Here is a 24311-nt window from a genome sequence, read left to right on the forward strand (position 1 = left end):
CTTGCAACCTTGTTATGTTATCTGCAGAAGATGACATGTGTTCCAGTGGAACTTCATACTCCTGTATGTATACTTCCGTCTGTGATTACTTCCTAGTCACTATCCATCTACACAGCACAGGGAGTATCCATCATCAACCCTTTGTGCCCATGCACTACTGATAGGGTGAATATTTTTGTGCGACTAATCTTTCACGTTCGGCTCGGTAAGATGAGTTTCACATGTTTTTAATCCCGCAGAATCTAGACACCAACTACTGAAACATATGGCAGTCAAGAATATCCGAGGGCTTTTATTTTCGCGCTAGTTTCTGGTTGCGCGAAATGGGTGAAAATTTCCACTTTTACAGTAAGGTATACTTTAAATCCAGAAACATTCCCTCATGAAACTTCTGCAAATCTAAGGTCTATTACATGGCAGGAAACTTTCAAGAATTGCCACTGGTATAATTCAATGCATTGTGTAGACAAAACCCTTTCACAAAATCTTTGCTTCTTGTGAAATTCGGGAAAGTTTCATGACAAGAAAAATTTCTGGTTCTACAATTTAGGCCATGCTTTTTCATCAGCATTCAGATAATTCTTCCAAATCTAATGAAACTGAAGGTTCACCAGTCTACTGAGGTATAGCAACATGCGCCTCACTCCAACAGGAAGGTCATGTGGCATGATACGGATTTATAGAGGATTAGTTAATCTCTAATCATATACAACCATATTAGTTTCCAGACATCGGGAATCATCCAATCAGGGAAGAAAGAACTCAAACAGATGTCCTAAACATCATCGAGTGACTCTCGGTTTGCCTCTGTGAATCTCTCCAGGGAAGTGAAACATACCTATCTACACAAACACAGGTACTGCCTAGCACATAATGATGGGCGTGCAAGTAAATAGGTCTCAAAATAAACAGAGCTCTGCTTGTAAAGTAATTCATCATAGGCAATCAGTCATCTGAGGCTTAATGGACCATGACTGTGGATCAGTCAAGCTTTGAAGTATGTCTGAACTGATTACCATATACACTGGTAAGGAATCGTCAATCCACACCGCATAACCACTATACTACCATTGTCATTCCTATCAAGGAATGTACGCACAAACACACACACACAAAAAAAAATACTGTAATAAATGCAACCAACATTGTAGTATGTATTCTGACAACTGGAAGGTAAATGGAGGACTACAAAGATTATAGAACCTTCAGTCATTTTTGGGTTTTTTTTTTTTCTGCATGAAGACAACTTATATGCTTTAGTGACAGCTTGATGATGACATAATGATTGATAACAAAATGGAGAATCTATGTTGCGGGCATATATATTCATGGGACAATTGACTGTAATTTGGTGTACTGATATCTCATTCTGACCTTGATACTTGACAAACCAAGGAACATGCACATAGCCGTTACCACTCAGCTTGTTCATGTTTTCTTTTTGTAGTGATTATAAGCTTTTAAATATCCTCTGATGCTAAATTAATGCAAGGAGCATCTTTCAGTTGAGCAAAATGCTGATGACAAACCTTTATTTCAAGAGAAATGGTAACATTTTTTATTTCCTCAGAGCCAAAGGATCATGCAAATTGTAAACATAATCATGTACCTATCAAAGCAATCATTCTATCAATCATAAAGATGGTCAAAGATAATGCAAGTAGGGACTGGTACAGTTAGGTTGAGTACAATATTCTCCCCAGAATCAGCAAAGATTTTGTTGTAACTTGCGAGAAGTTAAGGCTTATTTTCTCACGTAACAGCAAACTGTGATTTATCCCATTTCAATATAAACATACTTTGCCATACACACTCGGGCTGTTGGTGTGACATATCATATTGAATGTATGCACATGTTGTGACGCAACAAATGACATGATAATTTCAGTTATACAATGCAATTGCTGGTCTGTACGTGCCATTACATTACCAGGCACTCCTTTTCTGTGTTTATGGGTCTGTTTGTCGTTTTGCTTTCTGCTGCACAGCATACACAGAAATCATTTCAAATTATTAAGTTATTTTCTGAGCGAATCATGGATAGGGTACCCATATTATGTGACTGTGATGCCAATTTCATGCTCCATTACTGCATCAGCTCACGTGTGAGATCTGCAATATCTTTGAATTAGACCTCAATATTCATCAAGAAGAACAAGAATTATGGCATGCATCTAGGGAAAAGATCTGACAAAGGAACTCTTTTTTTTTTAGTGATATAGAAACAATTATTGCTCCATTAGAAGTTGGGAATATTTGTTTTGTTCAGTGCTCCTGATCTATCTAATAGAAATTGAATGCAATGTTTGTGTTTACTTCATGAATTGTTTGTGGCACAGCTGGAAACACATGAATGCATAAATTAAAATGCCAATTCCAACATTGCTGAAGGCTGTGCACAGGTAATGACATAGCCTCAAATAGGGGGAAGGAATAGTGTGGAGGGTGTGGGGGATGATACTGGGAAGATGAAAAAAACATTGCAGACAAGGAAATGATCTACTATCAAGGGAACAGATTGACAGGCATTAGTGGGGCAAGTGAAAAGCAAAGGGTTAATATCCGAGTTTTGGTGTCAGTCGGCAACAACAACGAGGCAGGAGAGGAATGACCCCGTAATCTTAGATTGGGAATCAAGAGGCTACCTGGAGAGATGGATTGCTATCTAAAACAACAGGGCTGGCTAAAATTGCCACGAAACTTAAATCTACACCAACCAGTGGGTCAGGACACTATTTCACTTCCCCTCATCCCACTGCGAAAGGTTGATTGAGCATCACGTAACTCAAAGACATTTTATGTAACTCTCCAGTCGAATAAGTATGGCAGATACTTCCATCTGCACTTTTCCCCCCGCCGACGCCTGTGAGGACATATCTCGAGTTTCGTTATCAGCGATTGCAGCTCCTGGGAGCGATATAAAGCTCGGGAGTTTCATTACCTGAGCTGTGTGAGTACATCGAGCAGCTGGAGACCAATGAACTCGTTCCTCATGTGAATCCGGGCGTCAAAGTCGGCGGTGGCTATCAGCAGGGCGTTGATGAAGCCGAGCAGGGTCGTCTTGTAGGGAATGATCTCTGCCTGCTTCAGCTCGTTGATGATGAGGCTGAAGCGGTAGCGCTGATTCTTGTTCACCTGCAAAGAGAGTCAGACAGCATTTCCTTGCTTGTACATCAAGTTTTTTTTTTTTTTTTTTTTTTTTTTTTTTTTTTTTTTTTTATAGAATAACTACTATTCTTATTGCTGTGATATATATTATACCACACTTAGGGTAGGATTCATTCATATGGTTAATATTCATGCATATCTAAAGCTAGCCTTAACATGCCTGCAAAGAGTCTACAAAACACATTCTTCCCCGGAGTATCATCACATTAAAATTCTCTTATATGTAAAGCCATGTACCATTTCAAAGCAAATTGAAACAACAAATACGAAATTAAGATACACCTTTGGAAGGGACTGAATTCTACTAACAAAATCAAATATATTTTGGAGTTGAACATGGATATGGGGACTCTGAATAATACATTAGAAATGGTTATCACAGTCAGAAGAAGTAAAAGTGATCCCTATGAAGACTTTTAAGACTAGGAATGATCCCTCATCTACACATTACAACTGACAGTGCATCAAGATGAGGAAGTAACAGACTATATGTGCAAATATAGATCTAAGTCATGCAATATCAAAAGAGGCTTATCTCCAATCTATGTAAACTAATGTAGATTGGAAGATGGGAGGATGGTAGGAGGGGGTAAGCCATGATGGGTGTGGTTACCTTGTAGTCCTCCAGGGCGTCGACCGCTAGCTCATAGCCATTGTGGTTGTAGACGCATAGGGCAGAGAGCAGCTCAAATACCTGCTTCTTCACTATTACATTCTTGGTGTCCAGGGCTGTGGAGAAGGACAGTATAAACAAAATAATAGCAAATAGCCTTAATATCAATACAAGTTAAGGGCTAGCTATGGGATGTATGTTGAACACACACACAAAGATATATTCACAATAGTTCTGCCTGTTTGACAACTTTTGAGAAAAAATGACAGAGGCTATGGAATGACACAAACATATTATTATATACCACACATAGTAGAGTAGGACATGAGTAGGACTGGTTTGTAAAGAACAGTTGAGATTTACTACAAATGTAGGTGTAAACACAGGTGTTCATTCACAATGCTCTGGCCAAAGAAAACAAAATACATTCTCTGCTTCATTACATTGTTAAGAAGGGGCAAGAATATGCTTTCTTAAAAAAGAAAGGATCTTTTGGTCAATTCTATTGTGACTTATGGGACAAAGTGACAATTTTCGGCAATTTCAAACCAGTATTTTGAGAAAATAGTTGCATCAAATGCATTTTTCTCAGTTCATGGTTAGATCTATCATATCACAGTTTATGAAAACACCATTCTTAGTTTGAAAAGTATCATTGCATTACATACAGCAACGAAAACTTGTTGTCGTGACTTATGGGACATCTGAGGACCACCGTTTTTCACATGGGAAAGTAAGTTCTAAAATATTCTTACACACAGAGTCTCTGGAAAGATATTTTCTTTCCTGAATGTAGCAAAGAGTTGGTGCTTACCCTGAGCCAAGTGGTATGAATATCTACTCATTGGTACAGTAGCAGGATAGGGAAAACCAGTGTGACTGATGGGACACAAAAACGTGACTTATGGGACGCTATCAACTACCACATTTTGAGATTGAGAGAATAATATTTACTGATGCCGGAACAAGTTCTAGAACATCATAAAACCAATCTATGACCAAAGAACATTCAGAAAATAAGCCATCTGAGAATTACACAAGCTGTATTATGGTCATGATAGTGTATCAGAAATGATACATAATTTCTGCAAAAATTGGCAATTTTCATGAAAAATGAAGGTTTTTCGGACATAACTCCTCTCCACGTTCACCGATGTTCACAAATGAGGTATCAAAATATCCGTTGTGAAAGGCTGCTTTGAGTAAACAATACCAGATCATCTAATTAAGCTTCATTAGTCATCTATACTCAATAGTTTGATTTTCATAAAATGCAACCTTTCGGTGGAATTGACCTTTTTTTCTTTTATACAGGAGCGTGCAGTCACAAGCCAGAGATTTTCTTTTTTTAAGCTACTTCTTTCTTCTTCGCTTGGTGTTCATAACACAGATAGAGAATTTGATCTTATTCATGAAGATGACACAGAAAAAGAAAATAATAACAATAATAAACTTCTATAATAACCTTTCTTGTGAAAAGGAAAATAAATCAATGGTTGTCTTTTTGTGCAGCTTTTGTGCAGTTATCAAGTTTAAGTCTACATCTATTCTAGTCCATAAGAATTGCATTTAACACTACCTATTCCCAAACCAGACACAACCACAATCCAATCTACAGAGTATCAGCTATCCACACACACACCCAAAAAAAAAAAAAAAGATATATATCTGATAACTAATAAGTTAATTATTTCTACAGATATGTTCCCATAGCCAAAAGCTGTGGCAAGGAAACAGAATTATACTTAATGGGATTGCTGCTGGAATATTTTATGATAGATGTAATCCATTAAGCACATGTCACTCTGGCTATTCAAAGTGAGACTACATTGTACCATCTGCAATGATTTAGAAAGAAATTGCATGTTTTGATTAATGAACTGACTACAGCATCGACCTCAAATATTATAATGTAAGTATCACTCAGTAATAAATATCAGACAAACTCCGTCCATGAATAACTTTTGGTACTGATTGACTGACTAACCGACTGACTGATATCTTGATAATATCATTTCCATCTGTTGACATCAAAGGGAACAAAATGCATAGAAATTCATATTGAACCATTAAGACACTGTAGTTTCTAAATCAATGCACATTTCAGACATAGGGAAGACAGAATGCTGAAAATAGCTTAAAAGAGCAATGCCTAGCTGACACAGTGGAAGTACAGAAGAAAATATTACTAAGAATGTAATGAAATGAAAAGATATAGCAATACTTCATAACCCTACTCCACAAAGTGTGATACACTTATTTTCTCCCCCACCCCTCCTCCCCCATAATGGCAAAGAGTATTACAACAAATGTGACTATTTCAGCAATGCCAGGTAATTTACATATCATGTTAATTTGTTCTAGGAGGTATTAAAGTTTGCTATGCAAAAAAAAAAAAAAAAAATCACATACTATACCAAGCAGGGTTCCAAGAAAACATTTTGCCGCATTAACCATCATTTTTATCATTATAGCTATATCACAGGCAGGCACAGAGTGATAGTCCGGTAGTGAATGCAATCTTTAAGCAGATTAAATAACATATTTCATGCTTGACTTTGCTTTTTAGCTCAAATCTGATTAATTCCTGTGGCTAATCCTGTCTATCCCAGCTTCAGGCAACTTCCTAATAAATTATATTTGGTCTCTTATCCCATAAATGTGTAGAAGGATGGATACTATATTCCTGTAGGGTGAAAACTGCATATGAGTATTGGACAAAGCCACTATCATAATAAAAGGCAGTATAGATCACTCCTAACACTGATACGCATTTATGAGCAAGTGGAAGAACAAATTAGTTTTTGAAATTCAGTTTGTGGGCAAATACAAATTGTACAATCATGTATATAATTATTTAAAGGGACGGTATAGTATTGGTGGAGATGAGGATTGGGCTTTTAACTTTTTGTGAGATATCAAGAAACCACTTATAAAATAGTACGAAGCATACCATTCTAAGAGGAATTCAAACTTTATTTGATGAAATTGGTTTTGGAATGGTTGAGACATCCAAAAACAAAGTAAAACAGAGCAATTGTAATACATGGTGGGTCCCACCTTTTATTAGGATTAATGCTCTGTTTTGGATATCTCGGCCATTTCAAAACCAATTTTCATCAAATAAATTTGATTTCCTCTTGGAATTACATGTTCTTCCAGATATCATAAAAGGTTTCTCATTATCTCATCAAAATGTTAGAAACATGAAGTTAGGTCTCAACCAAAACGATACGATCCCTGTAATACCCATAAATGCAAAGTGGTGTGGTCTTTCTCTTTATTTCTTTCTATTTCTCTCTCTGTCTGTGTTTGTCTGTCTGTCTAGCCATATGTCTTTCTTTCATCATTTATGTGATATAATTGTGTATGATACTGTATACACAAATTAAGTACAAGCTTTTTTGTTGTTTTCATTCTAGTTGATATGCAGCACTCTAGACTTGACATATTCTTATAGTGTCAGTGCTTTGCTTTGTCCACGGATATCCTATTGAAAGGGCAAGCTCTCTAAGAAAAGAAATTGAACATCATGGTGTCAAGTTTTTTAAAGGCGGAAGGGGAATTCAGACAGACATTCACATTTTTCAAAAGAAACATCAAATACCTGAAGAGACATTTAACCCTATAAATAAGCCACTCACTATGAAATCATACTTGTATACTGACACATACACTTGACATCATAGTATGTATTGTATTTGGGACAGGGAGGTCCCATCTCCCTGATTTGGGAATAGCTCTTTGAATGAAAGATGAGCACTGCAAATATCATAATGCACATGGATGTATCCAAGACCCACTCTGTTTTGTGATTTGGTTCTCATCTATCCAGGTGCAAGCCTAATCCAAAACTTTGATAACTAATGTAATACTGCAACCTGTCACATTGGGTGGGGTTAGTGTGTATTTTGAAGGCCCTCAAAGGCAGCTGTTACACATTAACGAGGGGACGTCATAATAAAAAAGTACAATGTATACCATCAATAGAAAAAAAAAATGTAGATCTATGATTAATGTGTCTCCTTTAGAAAGGAGCATAAAGAGAGAAGAGATAGAGAAAAACAAGACAGGATAGAGAAAGAGAGATGTCACAAAAAGTTGGGGAGGGTTCTCTAGTGAAAAAAAAAAAGTTAGCACGCATGAGATCAAGAATTCATAAGGCTTGAAAGAAATGACAAGTGCCTCCAAATAACAAAGGCTTTTGTGTGTTGAGTCATTTGAAAGATCTTGAGAAGTTTCTTCATGCAGAGACACTCTATCCTGCCCAACAACTGGACCAGCAGCTACAGTTTTGTGCATGCATGTCTACTTCGTCATAAAACCTGTTGCTACTGAAGTGAGACTGATCAATGTAGACTCATCACCAGCACCTTTCGTTTATTATTCAAGAGGCTGCGTGGCTATATAGTATTTGCACTTTGCAAAGAAACCTCTTGAATAAGGCATGTGTCTGCCACTTTCTGGCAGCAGAAACAAGAAGAAAAGTCTATTTGTTACAAGGTGTTCACGGGGATCTTGTTTACTGTTTAGTAATATATACGCAAATTTGTGCACAGTCTATATTATGATCAACAAAATGGAGACCCACCAAAGTCCTTTAAAAATATCTCAAGAAAACTCGCTCATCATACATTGTAGCATGAATTTAAGGACTCTCACTTATCACCAACATAGAGCAACCGGAAGTCCTAATCACTAAATTTGTAATCACATCAGAGAAGTACATAGGGTGATGCAGTAACTTGACATACAGTATAGGCACCATGCTAGAGGCACACCCCATTAAGACTGATATAATGGCACATCTGAATCACATTGTTTACTTGTATCCCACTAATGTGACTGTGCATCACAAAACAAACAAAAAGTTGCATGCAGTGATTTTTTTGTGAGGACTGAAAATAGGTGAAATGAGTCAACCTAACCAATCTTGAGTTTTTCATATTTTCTGAAAGAGCAAGTCTTTTTCTATATCATATTAAAGTTCGGGATCACAAAACAGACAGAAACTTACGTTTTCAGCAATTTTTCTCGAACACTTTTTGGTGGATTTGTGTGATTATATTGTAGGTGTTTCTCACAGAACCCACTTCTCATTTCTTAAAAACCCTGTCCATACTCTTCACTTCTAACTCCAATAAGTTTGGAAAGATTAATGCTACTGGATTGAAAGTTGGCATTAATCATGTACAGAATGTGTTAATAAAGCATGCTTAATTTCAGCTTAATGTGATAATCCCTTCATTGTTGTTGCTCTGGTGGTCAACATCCTGTTTTGTGTTCCATTCAGCCCACAGCTAGCATGGCTTGGTAAAGATTAAGCGTTTGAATATGCCCTGTACTTCAGAGCCTGTTTTTTCAGTTCACATTTTCCAGAGTGTATCCTTCCTTTCCAATGTTTAGATACAGTTGTAGGTTAGGAGAGTCCGTTTGAATTGAGTTTAATATACATCATTCTAAAGCTTAGAGTCTGCTCTTTCAGAATCTGCTCCTAACTAAAAACCCATGTCTGGTGACTTTTTGTTGGTTTTGTGCTGCAGGGTCACATTGTATACCGCATGGGGGAAGAAACCAGCTAGGAATCAACTACAGTGTATACTGTCATGATAGCAAGGAGTTACAGTTCTATATACCGGTAATTCACATGCCTAGAGCTGACTGATTTGTCCTCTGAAACAGAGTATGCCTCATATGGCTTACAGTGAGATGTATCAAGCAGCACTTTTCTGACAAAAGTATTTAAACAATACAAGTACACGAATATAAGATATATAATGTATGCATAACATACTAAACATGTTTATTTACAAGTCACAGTGAGGAGGAATATCTAGCATAATTTATGATCAAGCTTAAGAATTATGATCACATAACTTTGATTCTTGTTCAATGAAGTGCATTCCCAGAGCAAGATAGTACACATGAGCTTGTCGTGCCAAAAAAGAGAAGAAAACAAACAACAAAGTTTCTTCATGGTTTGTATACATACACCTGTAAGACAAAATGGACAAATTCAAGTTTACAAATAATTTTAAAAATAATGTTAATCACCAGGAGAGGGGGATATTTGCTACTGACACTAGATCTGACATAAACCTGATTCTGTTCTCCGTTCAAGACACCTACTGATAATCTCAAAATGTTAACATTTGATCCAAATTTTATGTGAAAATGTGAAAAAAAAAAGAAACAAACCCGGGAGGGTTTGAAGAGTGCCATGGCTACCTTTAATGGAGACTGTAATCTAAACTGTCAAGGGTGATTAATCATCCCCAGTTTACAGAGTGTGAAATGATGGCATTTTGCGATCACAGATTATGCATCATTTCCAAACGACAGCACACACCAATCGCAAAGTACCGAGGAATGTCCCAAGTGTACACACAGCTAAGAGATGCACTTCAAAACATTGCAAATAGATGATTCCAAAAGCCATACAGTATTGTCATAATGATTGTGATCACACATACTTAATATTGTAATCATTATACTGCTTATGATAATTGTTTTCATTATATTTAATTTTGACAATTGTGCTGTTGTAAAATCATCATTTTATTGAATATGAAAATGATAATTTCCAATACAACTGGTTTTAGTACAGTCCTTACAATGGGGTAAAATACATTCATCATTTATATTCTTACTTGGGCGTGTTTGATACAGAACGTCCTAAGATATTCTGTGAATGATAATATTCTCATCAAAATCTGAGTTAGAATTTAAGCCATCTGTACGGGGGAAAAAATATGACTTCATATCACACAATACATGTAGGTCATTTTAGGGCACTTTTCACTCAAATTGCAATTATTGTCTTCAGCATTCACAAAACCCATTCCTGATGTTTCAGTTTAATGTGTAACATCTGGACTATTCATATCATCTGATATTGATACAATCTGCTACTTGACTTTATATCAACATACCAGCCCTTGGTCCCTCTGTAGTGTGAATACACGGTTCAAAATACACTTGTAAATAGAATCCTACATATAATCATTTCAGATTGTTTTCAAAAAGACATTTTTACTGTTGCACTACAAATAATGATTTTCATCGAACATTAGAGTAGGAATGTTTATCATGAGCACAGGAGTGGTAATCTATTTACCTATTGCAGAATGCACATTCATTGCATTTTGTTGTAGTTTTTTTTTTCCTGCAAGGATTACACTTACATGTAATGTGCCACCACCAGAAGCATAAGATGACTAAAGTAGGCATTTTTTTTTTCTTTAGCTGTATGATTATTCATCTGAAATGAAAGGGTGTGGGTGAATTTTGACTTTTCCAAGCAAAGCATGCATGAATGCTTACTCTATCAATAATGGAATTCAATGCACCATTTCCACGACACTGAACACGCAAAGAAAACGTGACAACAAATTCAAAGGCTTATTGCCAACATGCAAGGTTGTATTTCATTCAGTCAGCACTTGGAAAATTTTTTTATTTTATTTTTGATAAGTATAGCAGCCTATGAAATCATTTGTGGTAGTAGGCAGTAAGTACATACATGTACATTTGTATGTGTGCTAATGCAATACTTTTGAATTATGAGTGGATGAAAAGAAATGTCTAGATACGTATAACAAAGGGATGAGTCACTTATTTGGACAAGTGTGAAAAGAAGAGACAGAACTTAGTGAGACACCCAAGGCAACATCTATTCATTGTATGCGTAAACAAACATTGTATTCATGTCACAAGCATGTTTTTATGCACACTGAATTAACAGTGACCCACAGTTGACTTGACAGCAGGACAATGTCCACAGAAACAGCAAATGTCACAAGAACACAAGTTTGAGCAGAATCCTCTTTTTCATTGAGGCATTCAATTTCTTTGGCAAAAACATTGAAACTTTATCTTCCATATCAGCCAACAGATATAAACACACACACACACACACACATAGACACACACACATACATACACACATGGCTTTTCCACAGGTTGTTCCTGATGAAGCACAATTTTTTCTGCCTAATTTATATAGCCAACAACTATGGTAACTTTAAGTTTAAAAAAAAAAACTCAATTACAGTATAAACAAAGAAAAAAGATAAACAAACTTCAGCTTTCATTATCACAATTGGTAGATTCAATAACAGACAACATTTGCCTAATCTGCCTAATTTGCCTAATGTTCTATAGGAACAGTTAAACAGTACCTTAAAACTTTTGGACAACAACTGTAAAACAGAATGAAAATTATTTGTCCAAGTCCAGGATTAAGCCATCAGGTACCCCTTGCTATTCCAATAGTTTCATGGGATGTTTCCTCTATTTGTTCCCAAGCAACACAAAAATCCTGTTAATTAACCTTGGGGTGTACACTCATTACCTTTTATCAGTGGTATATCGCATTTACCAAACTTGCCTACCACAGAGAACTTATCTTGAGCAAACATCATATTGGATATCTATTACATAAGGGTTGCTCCCTTCAAAGAGACTTTATACACATTTCAAATGCAAAGTCAAAGGAGATGTTTGCTTGTTTTCCTCTCTCTGACAGCATGTACTAATTACACCTAGATATCCAGAAATGACCATGTTTAACTCACGCAACAGAATTCTAAGGTGGCCATCGTTGACTAAAGTGTATCCACACGGAACACCGAATAAATTCCAGTACAGTACTTATTATGTTTGGGGTTAAACACTTGTGTAATTTATGAAATTGGACTGTATGACCAGCATCTTGTTGATGCAATATACTGTAGATTCAATTATATAACATATTTTCCACTTTTGATACTGTATACATGGTAAATTTTGCCATGTTTTCGTTATTATAAATGTCAAGAGTCAACTGATATTTGCAAAATTAACACCTTGTGAAGATTACCTCCTGCCACACGAAGGCGCTATCATCTCCAATTTAAGGTGGAAAATCAGTAATGCTTCTCTGGAAGGAGAAAAGTGCTCATTTTTTTAATTCCATTACTATGGATATTAATCACAAATTCAACAACTTGCAAAGTCTTTCTAGTTTGTTATGATTCAGGAAATATTATGCTTAGGGAATATACATGTATGTATCCTGTAGTCTGTATTTAGGCCTTAAGTAGTGCTGTACATTATGTACATTGATGGAGAGTATTTAACCATGTCTCTAACAGTAGGTATTTTAATGCCATATATTGTGATAAAATATCTTGATGTATGAACAAGTATATTCACTCAAACGAATGCAAAGCAAATTAATAACCAATTTTCAGGTTCAACATCAGCAGAAGGCATTCACACTGCTTTGTTTCATCAAGCCATGGTATCTGCAGGACACTATGGTCCGAATTCACGAAGGTGGTACAAATGAAACCATGGTTTAAACCATGGAGCGCCAAGTGTCCCACGGAATATTTTGTTACGAAATTGGTCATTTCGTCGACAAAATGACCGTTTCGTTAACGAAATTATCATTTCGTGGACGAAATGTTCATTTAGTTACAAAATGTTGTCATTTCGTTACAAAATAATCATTCCATCGACAAAATGACTGATTTCGTAACGAAATATTCCATGCGACACTTGGCGCTCCATGGTTTTTGTCCATGGTTTAAACCATGGTTTCATTTGTACCACCTTCGTGAATTCGGGCCTATGTTTCCACATGCAAAACAACTGTCCTTACATTGTTCCTCACAATAAAAGCAGGTTTTTATTATGATGCAATTTACTTTACTTTTTACAGAGATTGGAACAGTCTTCAATGCAGGCTAAGCAAGTTCAATGAACCACAGGATTGCAAAGCACAAAGTAGTTCGGTGAGGTGTGAATGCATTGAAAGTCACAATGGCTCACATTTAAACGTGAGCCATCATGGTTGTATGGGAATTAGCAGGACTCTCATGGATTTTATCAAATTCTTTTCAGGACTCATAAAAGCAAAATATGAAGCCAGATGGATTTATTAGTGTCATGGCCTAGTTCATATCATGCAATGATAGAAGAGACATATTTTCATTGGTGCCCTACTTTGATATTCAGTAAGGGTCTAAGAATGATTGTGTTGCCTATGGATGTAGAGTGCTCAATCTACTTCGCATCATTCTTTGTGCACATTAAAGGGCCCCTGAAATCCAAATGTTTGATTTGTGTTGATTTATGATACCCTCAACATCACTTTTGCAGTGATACAAATATCTAGAAACATTCCATATATTTTTAACGATGTTTACTTCTATTTTTTTTTATAGATTATTTGGCAACGCCCACACAAAATCTTTGCAAACCACTATTCCTCTTGTGACCTTATCTGTCAATCATTGCTACAGTACAGAAATGTTTAACAAAAGACATTGGAATGCACCTTCCCCTCGACTCAGCATAACTCGCATGTTCCCTCACCGTGTCTTTTGTTCTCGTCACATTAATATCACAGAAACTAAAATACATTTTATGTGCAGTGCTCGTTTGCTTTTCTTTTCCTACAAGTCAATACTGGTAGATGCATAAAGGCATCTAGATATCTTGACAAGCATTGACAGTGCTCACATCATTTATTCTTTGAATAGAATTGTCATAAGTGGTCATATAGTACTTAAATATATATGCACAATGTGCAATTGTATGAAAACGCAAGGAGGCAAGCACTTGCACATTACATATGTACAACCTTGTATGCTGTACCGTTACGGCACGCATGGCACATGAAAATTGAAATGAGTGTTTTGGACCTGGAGGGATATTTCCCAGATATTTTGCACTTATCCCTCCTGGCAGCTAGGATTTTCTCCCTCTCTTTCTTTCACTTATTCTGCAGGCAGTATAGCACAATATTTCCTGCATCCTCCTCTATCATGGAATTGATTGCAATTTGATACAGTGCAGTGACTTCTGGCACGAGTGAGGATCATGCAGTGTAACCAGTCTTTAAATAGAGATTCACTGGTTGTATGCTAGAGAAAAAACTACTACCCATTACATTATTCTTACATCAAATATGATCATTGTCTTCATAATCAGCAAGAAACAAAATACAACTTGAAATTAAGTGAGAATAAGTAGCAGCAACACACCGGATCACACAAATTTAGCTGAATAGCAGATTCTTCTTTGCATGAAGCCCTAGGTGGGATATTTTTTTCTCTGTATCTATCTATATTTCTCTTGTGGCACAGAACACAATTGGGAATACAAGATATCTGCAGGGATTGCAACTGATTGACAAATTGCTATTCATCAATGTAAGTAACGAAAAAAAATCCCATAAAAACCTAACTTTAAAATCATAACAAACATGTAAAAACAACTTGACCCAAGAATGTATCAATTTTGAAGTTAGGGATTGTTGATGCCTGCATGATATGAAATGTAGGCAATTAGGCATTCTCCACAAAATGTGTTCACTTTCATAGTGACCAGCATCATCATACAAGGTTGCAGATGGTGCATACTGTTTGTCTTACTGGTTCCTGAAAAGGAAGACAGGCATCAATAACCCTGATGTCGTGGGACTTAGGATCCCACTGGCCGCGGAACTTGAGAGCCAAAGTGGATCACATCATATGGCTGAGGGGGTCAGGTGAGCAATTCAGAACAGCTATTTATGGCAGAGGACAGGTTGGAAATACACAGGATACAAGCTGTACTCTAAAGGTGGTAATTTTTCATGTTTTTTTTTTTTTTTTTTTTTTTTACTCAACCAGGTACCAGTATGATAAATTCTGTGGTTTTCACATGAAGAATGTGTACTTTATCATAAATCCAAATAGATTTGTTGAAAGTGAAGTATTGGAAGGATGTATGATATTGGAAGGATGTATGATGGAGACAAGATCAAAAATATCTTCCGCCCAACTGGCTGTTGAGCAGAACATTTGTAATCTAGTGGATGTGATTCCTGTCCTGTAATCAGGATGATCATTGGTTCAAATCCAAATAGAGTATGTATGCCCATGATTTTTTTTTTTAAATCATAGCTACTACCTATGGTAAAATTGTACTAGAACACTGACTAATCAATAGCTTCTACCTATGGTACTAGAACACTGAATAATCGATGCTTAATTTGCACTGATGAAAGGGCATTTTGTCAATCGGTTTCGACTTCATAATGTGCTTGAAGGACTCACCTCTTGCCAGTTTCCTGGTGAAGTCGGTGCTATCAATCAAAAAGTCCATCCCCGTCTGAGAGTTCATGACAGCCTTGATGCACCCCACAATCTCCACCTGGAGGTAGGCGTCGGCGATGCTCATGCCACGCCCGGACAGCCGCTCCACCACATCCAGGAGCACTTCCAGCCCGTCCAGCTCCAGGAAGCCCTCCAGCCACTCGGTGGAGCCCGTCTGGATCCGCTTCTTCAGACCCGTGTAGTTGTTGATGGACGGGATGCGCAGGAGCTGTATGCAGAGCTCGGGCTCGCTGTTCTCCAGGCTGGCTCCGCTGTTGTCATCTCCTCCGCTGCCGACTTCTCCCTCAGTAGCTCCTCCTCCTCCATCTCCTCCATCATCACCGGGGACCCTTCCCTGCTGCTTCTTTGATAGAGTCCTTCGTGCGATCCCTGACCACTTCTTCAACATAATGTCCCTCTTGATGCCTTTTTGCGTCAAATCAAAACTCTTGGGCAGCGTCCACTCTTGGGCAGTGAGCAGTCCTCACAGCTGACCAGCCATGTTTACATTTGTACCTTTCAATACAAAATTGTCATGACCTGCTCACCATCAGACCAGCAACTTCGGTCAGCAAGTGCTCATCTTGCAGAATAGTCATCAGCATGCCAGCATATGGTGACCACAGTTCCTCATCTGCAGAGAGTAGGGAAAGAGAGACCTAAAGTTTTTTACCTTTTGATATTTTTGTGCTGTCTTTGTCGTCACACATATCCTTAACTAAACATGACATCTTGATACAAACTTAAAATGTTGCAGTTTATGGTCCACTTTTTTATACCAAATGTGATGGATGTGAGATCAAAAAGCCAACACCTGTGAATAGAGAAATTCAATGCGTTCATTCTTGGAACCTTTTTTGTCATTGAATATCGAGACATCTCTGCCATCTACATCCAGTAAACAAATTCTAACTTTGTCTACTTCAGAATTATGACATCAGTAAATGTCAATGTATGTCAGAACCACGGGTCAATGTTTTGAACTACAACAAGCCCATTTTACACATAACATCTCACAAGTGAGGGAGGCTACACTCAAACAAACAGGATATTGACCTTCTTTGAATAATGACAAGATCCTCCACTCCCCCCTCAACCATCAATGGCAACAGACACTTATTGTTTGAGGAAAAACTTTTTCAAGAGTGACAGAAAGAAGAACCAGTCTAACTTTGAAGACTGTGAGTATAGAAACTGGGATAAAAGGTGTCTGTACTGTAGTCTTCATGACTGCTTTCATTATCCATGTTTGTTCTGGTAGGTCGCCTTCCTCGTTTCAGCCGAAAATTGGACGGATGAATGCCTGTTTCTCCATAACCTTCTGACAGTTCATAACAACTGAATGACAGTCTGTGGTAGAGCACCACCAAAGATGTTTGCAATATCACTGGATCCTAACAATTGAAATGTCAAACTTCTTTGTTCTCTTTTCATCCATGGTGGTCAGGTTTTCTGAGAAAAAAAACAAATAGGAAAAAGCTGGACCAAAACAAATGAAATGTGCACATTTGTAGTTCTCCTTTCATCCACAGAGGTGAAAAGTCACCTGAATAGATCACTCACAAAGATAAAATGTATTTGTAATTGCAATGATGTGATCAATCCATTTCCTTTTTTTCTAATTTCAGTGACCACAATGAGGATGTTCTTCCACAATACACATCCTGATAACTTATAGATTTTGACTGATAAATGCATATAGGGTCTGAAGTAATGTCTCTCTTTGGCAAATGTTCAATATGATGTACATTCAAATGCAGACTGCTGGAAATCAACAGATGACCACTTTTGTATGATACACAATACTTGACTATGCATTATGTATTCAAATCTCAGATCAAGGAATCAAAGAGTACAGTACTGGTTGAGGGGAGGATTCATGTTCATAACATTCCTAAGTGAGGTAATGAGAAACCTCTTATAAATGAATATGAAAGAGCATGTAATTTTAAGAAGGATTCAACATTTATTTGATGAAAATTGGTTTTCAAATGGCCAAGATATCAAAAAAAAAGCAACAATGCTAAAAGGCGACAGGCCACGCCTTTTATTAGGATCTCTTTGTTTCACTCTGCTTTTGGATATCTCAGTCATTTCAAAACCGACTTTCATCAAATAAACTTTTGATTCCCCTTAGAATTGTATGGTCTTTGACATCTCATAGAGTGGTTTCTGAGTATCTCGCAAAACATTAAAGGCTAAATCCTCACCTCAACCAGAACTGTACAGTCCCTTTAAGTACATGTAGAACCAAAATATTTGTTTTGAGTGCAACATTTTGTCACGAGGTACCAGCATTTTCACTATTGCTCTGCACTGCATTAAGTGAATTGATGGAAAAGAGCACTTCTCACAGCCATGCTGCTCATGTTTCCGTGGGCAACAAAGCACCAGAAAAGAGAGCCCTTATGAATGAGCCGCAAAGTATAGACATAATAATGACGATGATAATGCTAAGTACTACAATGCAATACCAATTGCTACATGTAGTAGTAATACATGTTGTACCTGGTATACCAATAATGATGATGACGATGATATTACTACTACTACTACTATACTACTACTACTACTACTACTACTACTACTACTACTACTACTACTACTACTACTACTACTACTACTACTACTACCAATAATAATAATATTAATAATAATAATAATAACAATGATAATAATAATATTCACAATAACATTGATAATAATGATGATAAAAGTATGGGTACAGTAATAAAATTCCAAATGCCCAGTACAGCCTCTTCACTACTCTTTCAGAGAATTGCTATCATCATTCGCTGATTGTTGTCACATTTTTCACTATTGTCAAGAGAAGCAATTTAGTGGATTTTTAATAGTCTCATGAAGGTCTTTAAGTTCAGGACAGAACTTACACCTAAGACTTCCTGATGCAACAGCTCATGACCCAATGTAAATATTAGAGACCCTGCAAAGCTAGATTTCTTTTGACATGTTTTCCATTTTCTGGTTTTACATTCAATGCCAACACAGCAAGTTTGGTTTTTCTTGTGTTTTTAATGTGCTTGGAAAGGAGCATACATCACTTTTAGCATCACACAGAGTGCAGAACTGTGGTGTAGATACAAATATTTTGTTCCAACAGCATAATTATGTTTGTTTGTTGGAAGCCTACTAATATCTAATTCATGATACATAATTCCATTGATCAAACATAGAAATATTCAGTTTGCATTGAGACTTAATAGACATACTTTGTAGCATAAAGGATGGCATAATATGTCATTACTTTGATCACTGTCTCTGCATAAAATCAGGAACCTATTCTTCAAACACTCCATGCTCGCTATAACTGTTAAGGCTGCATAAACTGATTGACACTTAGCAAAGCACCCCCCCCCCTAAAAAAAAAAAAGTAAAAGCCCAAGGAGCTTGACAATACTGGATGGCATTCAAAGGTTTTAGCCAAATGCTTCTGTTAGTAACTACATTGAAAACAGAAAAACGATACAGTAGAGATTAGAGGTGCAGTAAATGACCCTATCTCATTTGAGTCCACTAACCATGTTGGAGGATTGCTTTTCAATCTCATCACATGCAATCATCTCATTTTAAAGGGGTCAAAAAATGAATGACCTATGACAAAATACCTTTCATTGATCTACACCACAACTGTACAGTCTGCTACCAAGTACAATGAATGCAGGGAGGGGGTGTTTCAACACAAGAAAGCTTTTTAATACATCAGCGATGAACTAATCGCCTTTTGCATGATCGTCATTACCCACGGGTTCAGTTGGGGAGGATGGTGTAGCACTTTGCGACTTTGGTTATCATGTGAACATCTGATGGGTTATTCACAGTCCTCAACAAAATATGCTAAGAGTAATAGGATTACAAACTGTGAGAAGCCAGCACACACTTATAGAACAGGCCATATGTGGAACAAGCAGACTGTTTTATTGTATGAAATTTCATTCCCAAAGCATTGTTGGGGATGTCAAAGAATAGCAGACTTTGCAAGGACTCTTTAAGAGATGATCTCCAGTTGATGATGTCAACATGCACCATGAATAAAAAAAAAACAGAACTGGTGACACTCGTCACAGGTAATGCTGCTTTCACGGGATGTGGCATAAGCGGATCCAGAGGGGGGCGTCCCGGGGGCACGCCCCACTTATTTTTTTTTTTTAAACAAAAGAAATAAGATTTTAAAAAATGAAAGGGGTGCGGGTGCCCCCCCCCCCTTTCTATTTTTTAAGAAACTATCTTTGTTAAAACAATAAATAAAAAGAAAAAATGAAAGGGGGCACAGGCACCCGGCCCCTTTAATTTTTGAAGACAAAAGAAATAAAAGGAAAAATGAAAGGGGGTGCCCCCCCCCCCCTTTAATTTTTGAAGAAACCATCTTTGTCAGCTGATTGTAATAGGAGCAGAAAATTGCGGTGAAGCCCTTTTTTCTTTTTCTTTTTTTTTTTGCTTGTCAGCCGATGAAACCCGAAAGTGGCATCAGAAGTAATTTTGGCTCTCCTCCCCCCCCCCCCCATTTCAGAATTCCTGGATCAACCCCTGTGTGCGAGTCTGATGTAATACACAAGGCACTTTAAACCTCTCAAACATTGTCATACAGGTTTAGACAAGAGCGTAGGCTGTAGACTCCAGCAATTTTGCAGCCAACAAAACAAGCATGACTGGAGGCAGAATAAGTCAAGCTCTGAAAGAGCTTTGATCTGCACATCATGTGAGGAATATCTCATCTCCAGCTCTATTATACAATCACAAAGACGTGTCTCTTTCTCACACGAGAAAATAAACCCCGCTGGTATGTGACATGTTTGTTCAATCATGTATCATAGTGGGCCCTTTGTCTTGGAAATATTCAAAGCAAAACAAAAACAAACAAAATGCAATAATGATGTCTTAAGATTCTCATACTGCCACATAACCAAGCTCAATCATAAGCAATTAGAGTTTCTCTCACCTCCCTGGCAATATAGCAATATCTTCTTACATCACAAGTGCAGTTGCCACACTCAATCCACACATGGCACTTTCAAGGAACTGTGAGTGTGATTTAAAAAACCCTTAAGAACATTCCATAACCCACTGCAGCACCACCAAGATGTTTCTATCACAATGGTCTGCAAGTTAAATTCCTTTCATATCAGGAAACACACTTCTACATGTAGCTCTAGACCAGCGATTATGACATTATAAATAATCAATTGCTCGATTGCAGCGGATTGAAAATAATGTTCAATGTTCCATGAATCTCTTCGAGGTGTGAAAAGACCTTTATCACATTACATACCGATTCCAATCAACCATACCACTTGTGCCCATGAAATGGATCATCAATTAACCCGTTCTGTACCGAATTCTGGAATTCCTATAGACTTAATACACAGGCCACCAGGTTCCCGTACGGAACGGATTAATTACTTAAGTCACATGCACACACACGTACACACACGCACCTGACACACTATGATTAGGTAATGGCATGTGTATGTCGCACACATAATTGACACTTTACAAACTATTGTTCTACTTCCTTATCGATTATGCAGTTCTTACCTCTCACCGAATCATCATAAAATGTAATTTGTAAGCTTTCCAAGTCTTGGTAGTTATATGAAGAATCCCACAATCAAATTGAAAACATTTCAATCTTCCTCCTGCCTCTACTCCCAGGCCTACAGAAGCACAACTGTTGCCTCTTGGGTAGAACTCACATGATACAGGGGCCAGCCAACCAACTCAGATCCACTAAAACCGATGTTCTGGAAGGTGGCCTACACTATAGTATTAACACACTGAATAAGGCAGTGATGAGATAGTGACAAAACACAATTCAGAGGTACTGAAAGGCAACCCTCCACATAGACTTATCCATGGCCCCCTGCATTTAAAGCACTGTGAAAGCCGCGAGAGTCACCAAGTCGCTCACCCCCTCTAAATCCGCAACAATGCCCACCAACAATACCACGACCTCAGATTTGCCCAACTGTAACCCACAGACTGTCTGAAAATTGTATCTTTGAAGGAAATCACTCATATGGACACGTGCACATTTATTCTCCTGCACTTGGACAGAGCCTATTTCGAGGGATAGCATATTTTTTTCTCTTCTCAACACAACTGCCATCAATGTGCAAAGGTCTGCATCTCCACCCCAACCCCCCCCCCCTTTTCTTGGCGTTTCAGAAACACTTTTCTAGCCCCATAATAACAACTGCTTTTCATTTATCAACTGCCCAAAACTCCCTGAAAGTTGACTGGAAAATCTTACTTCTGCACAAGAAGTGAGTTGATGAACCTACCCCTCGTTAAATGACCAAAGACTTATAGATAAAGAGTTCTCTGAACACATCCAATAGTTGTATACCTGTGACAGTTTCAAGGACGGGCTGTCATCTTTCTCAAATGATGGCTAATTGGGATATTTTTTGGCCGAATAACCATCGTTTGATAAAGATGACAGACTGTCATTGAAACTGTCAGAGGTAAAGACATCTGTTGGATGTGTTTAGAGAAGTTTTAATCTGTATTCATCAACCATCCTTACGAACTTATTTCACAAAGACTTGCATCGTATTTGCATATTCATAATCATACACATCACAAACAGGATTTCACATGAGTCAAAACCTGAAAACAAACTTACACTGTCAGGTTAATGTACTTTGAGACCGAGGTACCTGTCAAGAGTTCTCAAGATTTTGCACACCACAAAGATATCTACATTTCAGAAACAAAATAATGAGTTGGTTATATTGTGTGGTTAATTGATTAGCAAACAGCACCTGAACCCAAATAACCTGAACTTGAAAAAGACCATTATGCAGTTCCGAGCATTGATAGAAGATCCACTGATACCGACTTCTTGCGAAATCTAGACTACTGTCATTCATCACTGAACCTCAAACTCTGATGAAATGGGATGAACCTGAAGGAGCTTTACTGGGGTTGAATACAAAGCAGCCACTGTGAATCTCTTTCACAGAAACCGAATGCTGTATTTCCCCACTTCTATCTCTTTATCTCTCTCAGTATACCTATCCATCTATTAAAATATCTATTGAAATATGTGTACCTACATGATTTGTCCATTTATCTACCTCTTTACCTACCTATATGTCTGTCTACCTGTCTATCAACCTGTCTACATGTCTCTCTACCTAACTTCGATCTATTTATCCATTTACCTATCTACATATCTGTCAATAGACTATCTGCCCATCTATCTATCTACCTATATTACCTACATATCATCGGCTGAGAACCAGAAGGGCATTATAACAATTTTTGTGGGTATTGAGTTATTGCTATCATGTTGAAGAGCTTGATCTTCTCTACATTATGGTGTCAATTTTAAATTCTTTTCCTTTTCAGTAAAATGTTACAAATCAAAACCGCAAAGGGCACCATTTTACCCAATATTTGGAACAATGTAAATAAATCTACCTGCTTTTGATTAAATAAACTGTTTATTTTAAGAAAATTGATTGTTGTAACTTTATCAAATACTCAAACTTTCATAGAATGCTATAGCTCCCTTCTGGTTCTCAGCGGACGGAATAATCTAGTATGTCTATTTACCTATTGTCTATCCATCTATCTACATATCAATCTACCTATCTACCTACCTACCTACACTGTATCTGTCTATCCTACATATATTTATCTATTTATCTACCCATCCATCTATTCAGATATCTGCCTATTTGTCTATCTACCTACAGTGTATCTACACTTGTATCTATCTATGTACCTGTCTTGTCTTCAGACTACATGGATGTCTACCCATCTATCTACCTATATCTTTCTCTGCCAATTCTTATAATTATCTTTCAATCCTATGGCCAGCTCCCTCCATCTCTCCCTATCCTGCTCTTTCACCCTCTTACCTATACTGTATTAGGCTTTCCAATCTCAGCTGTGTTTCACAATGCAATGATCAATGTGCTCTTCCCTGTCCACAGATCCAGTTCTCTGACAAGGTGTGACGTGATCAAACTCATCAAGAAGATTAAATCTTCATTCAGTACTGTAGTGCCATCCTTTTTCTGACAGGTAGCACGCATATCATAGTTCCAGGAGTGCCAACACAATGAATCACATCCTGTGATTTACGACAGTGGATCCATACATGCACTTACTTGACGACCAAGATATCATCTGTAAATATTATTGGATGTAAAGTAGAGTGCTAATGGGCCTCGCAAAATGATGTCTACAGCCTAGTAACCAGACGGCCTTGGCAGCAGCTCCCAGTTGTCACACAGCTTCTGTCCCCGCTGTGAGGCACGAAAAATGCTGGCAAAGCTGTGGAGTAGCATTGGGCTTCAAGTAGCATTGGGCGTCACAGCCCTGCATGCATCTATTCTTGATTTGGAGGCCACCTTTTATATTATTTGAAGGTC

General features: G+C 37.5%; 1 protein-coding gene across 1 annotated transcript in view; it reads right to left on the minus strand.

The window, feature by feature from the left end:
• Nucleotides 1-16465, minus strand: part of LOC140235378 (inverted formin-2-like) — a 56007-nt gene extending 39542 nt beyond the window's left edge. The window contains exons 1-3 of the mRNA XM_072315405.1: nucleotides 15871-16465; nucleotides 3782-3897; nucleotides 2942-3135 (exon numbers count right to left, since the gene is read on the minus strand). Of these exons, the coding sequence (XP_072171506.1) occupies nucleotides 2942-3135; nucleotides 3782-3897; nucleotides 15871-16318 (758 nt within the window). The 5' untranslated portion in view covers nucleotides 16319-16465. The remainder of the gene's footprint in view (nucleotides 1-2941; nucleotides 3136-3781; nucleotides 3898-15870) is intronic.
• Nucleotides 16466-24311: the final 7846 nt, after the last annotated feature.

Source organism: Diadema setosum, chromosome 11 (assembly GCF_964275005.1).
Source record: "Diadema setosum chromosome 11, eeDiaSeto1, whole genome shotgun sequence".
Taxonomy (NCBI): Eukaryota; Metazoa; Echinodermata; class Echinoidea; order Diadematoida; family Diadematidae; genus Diadema; species Diadema setosum.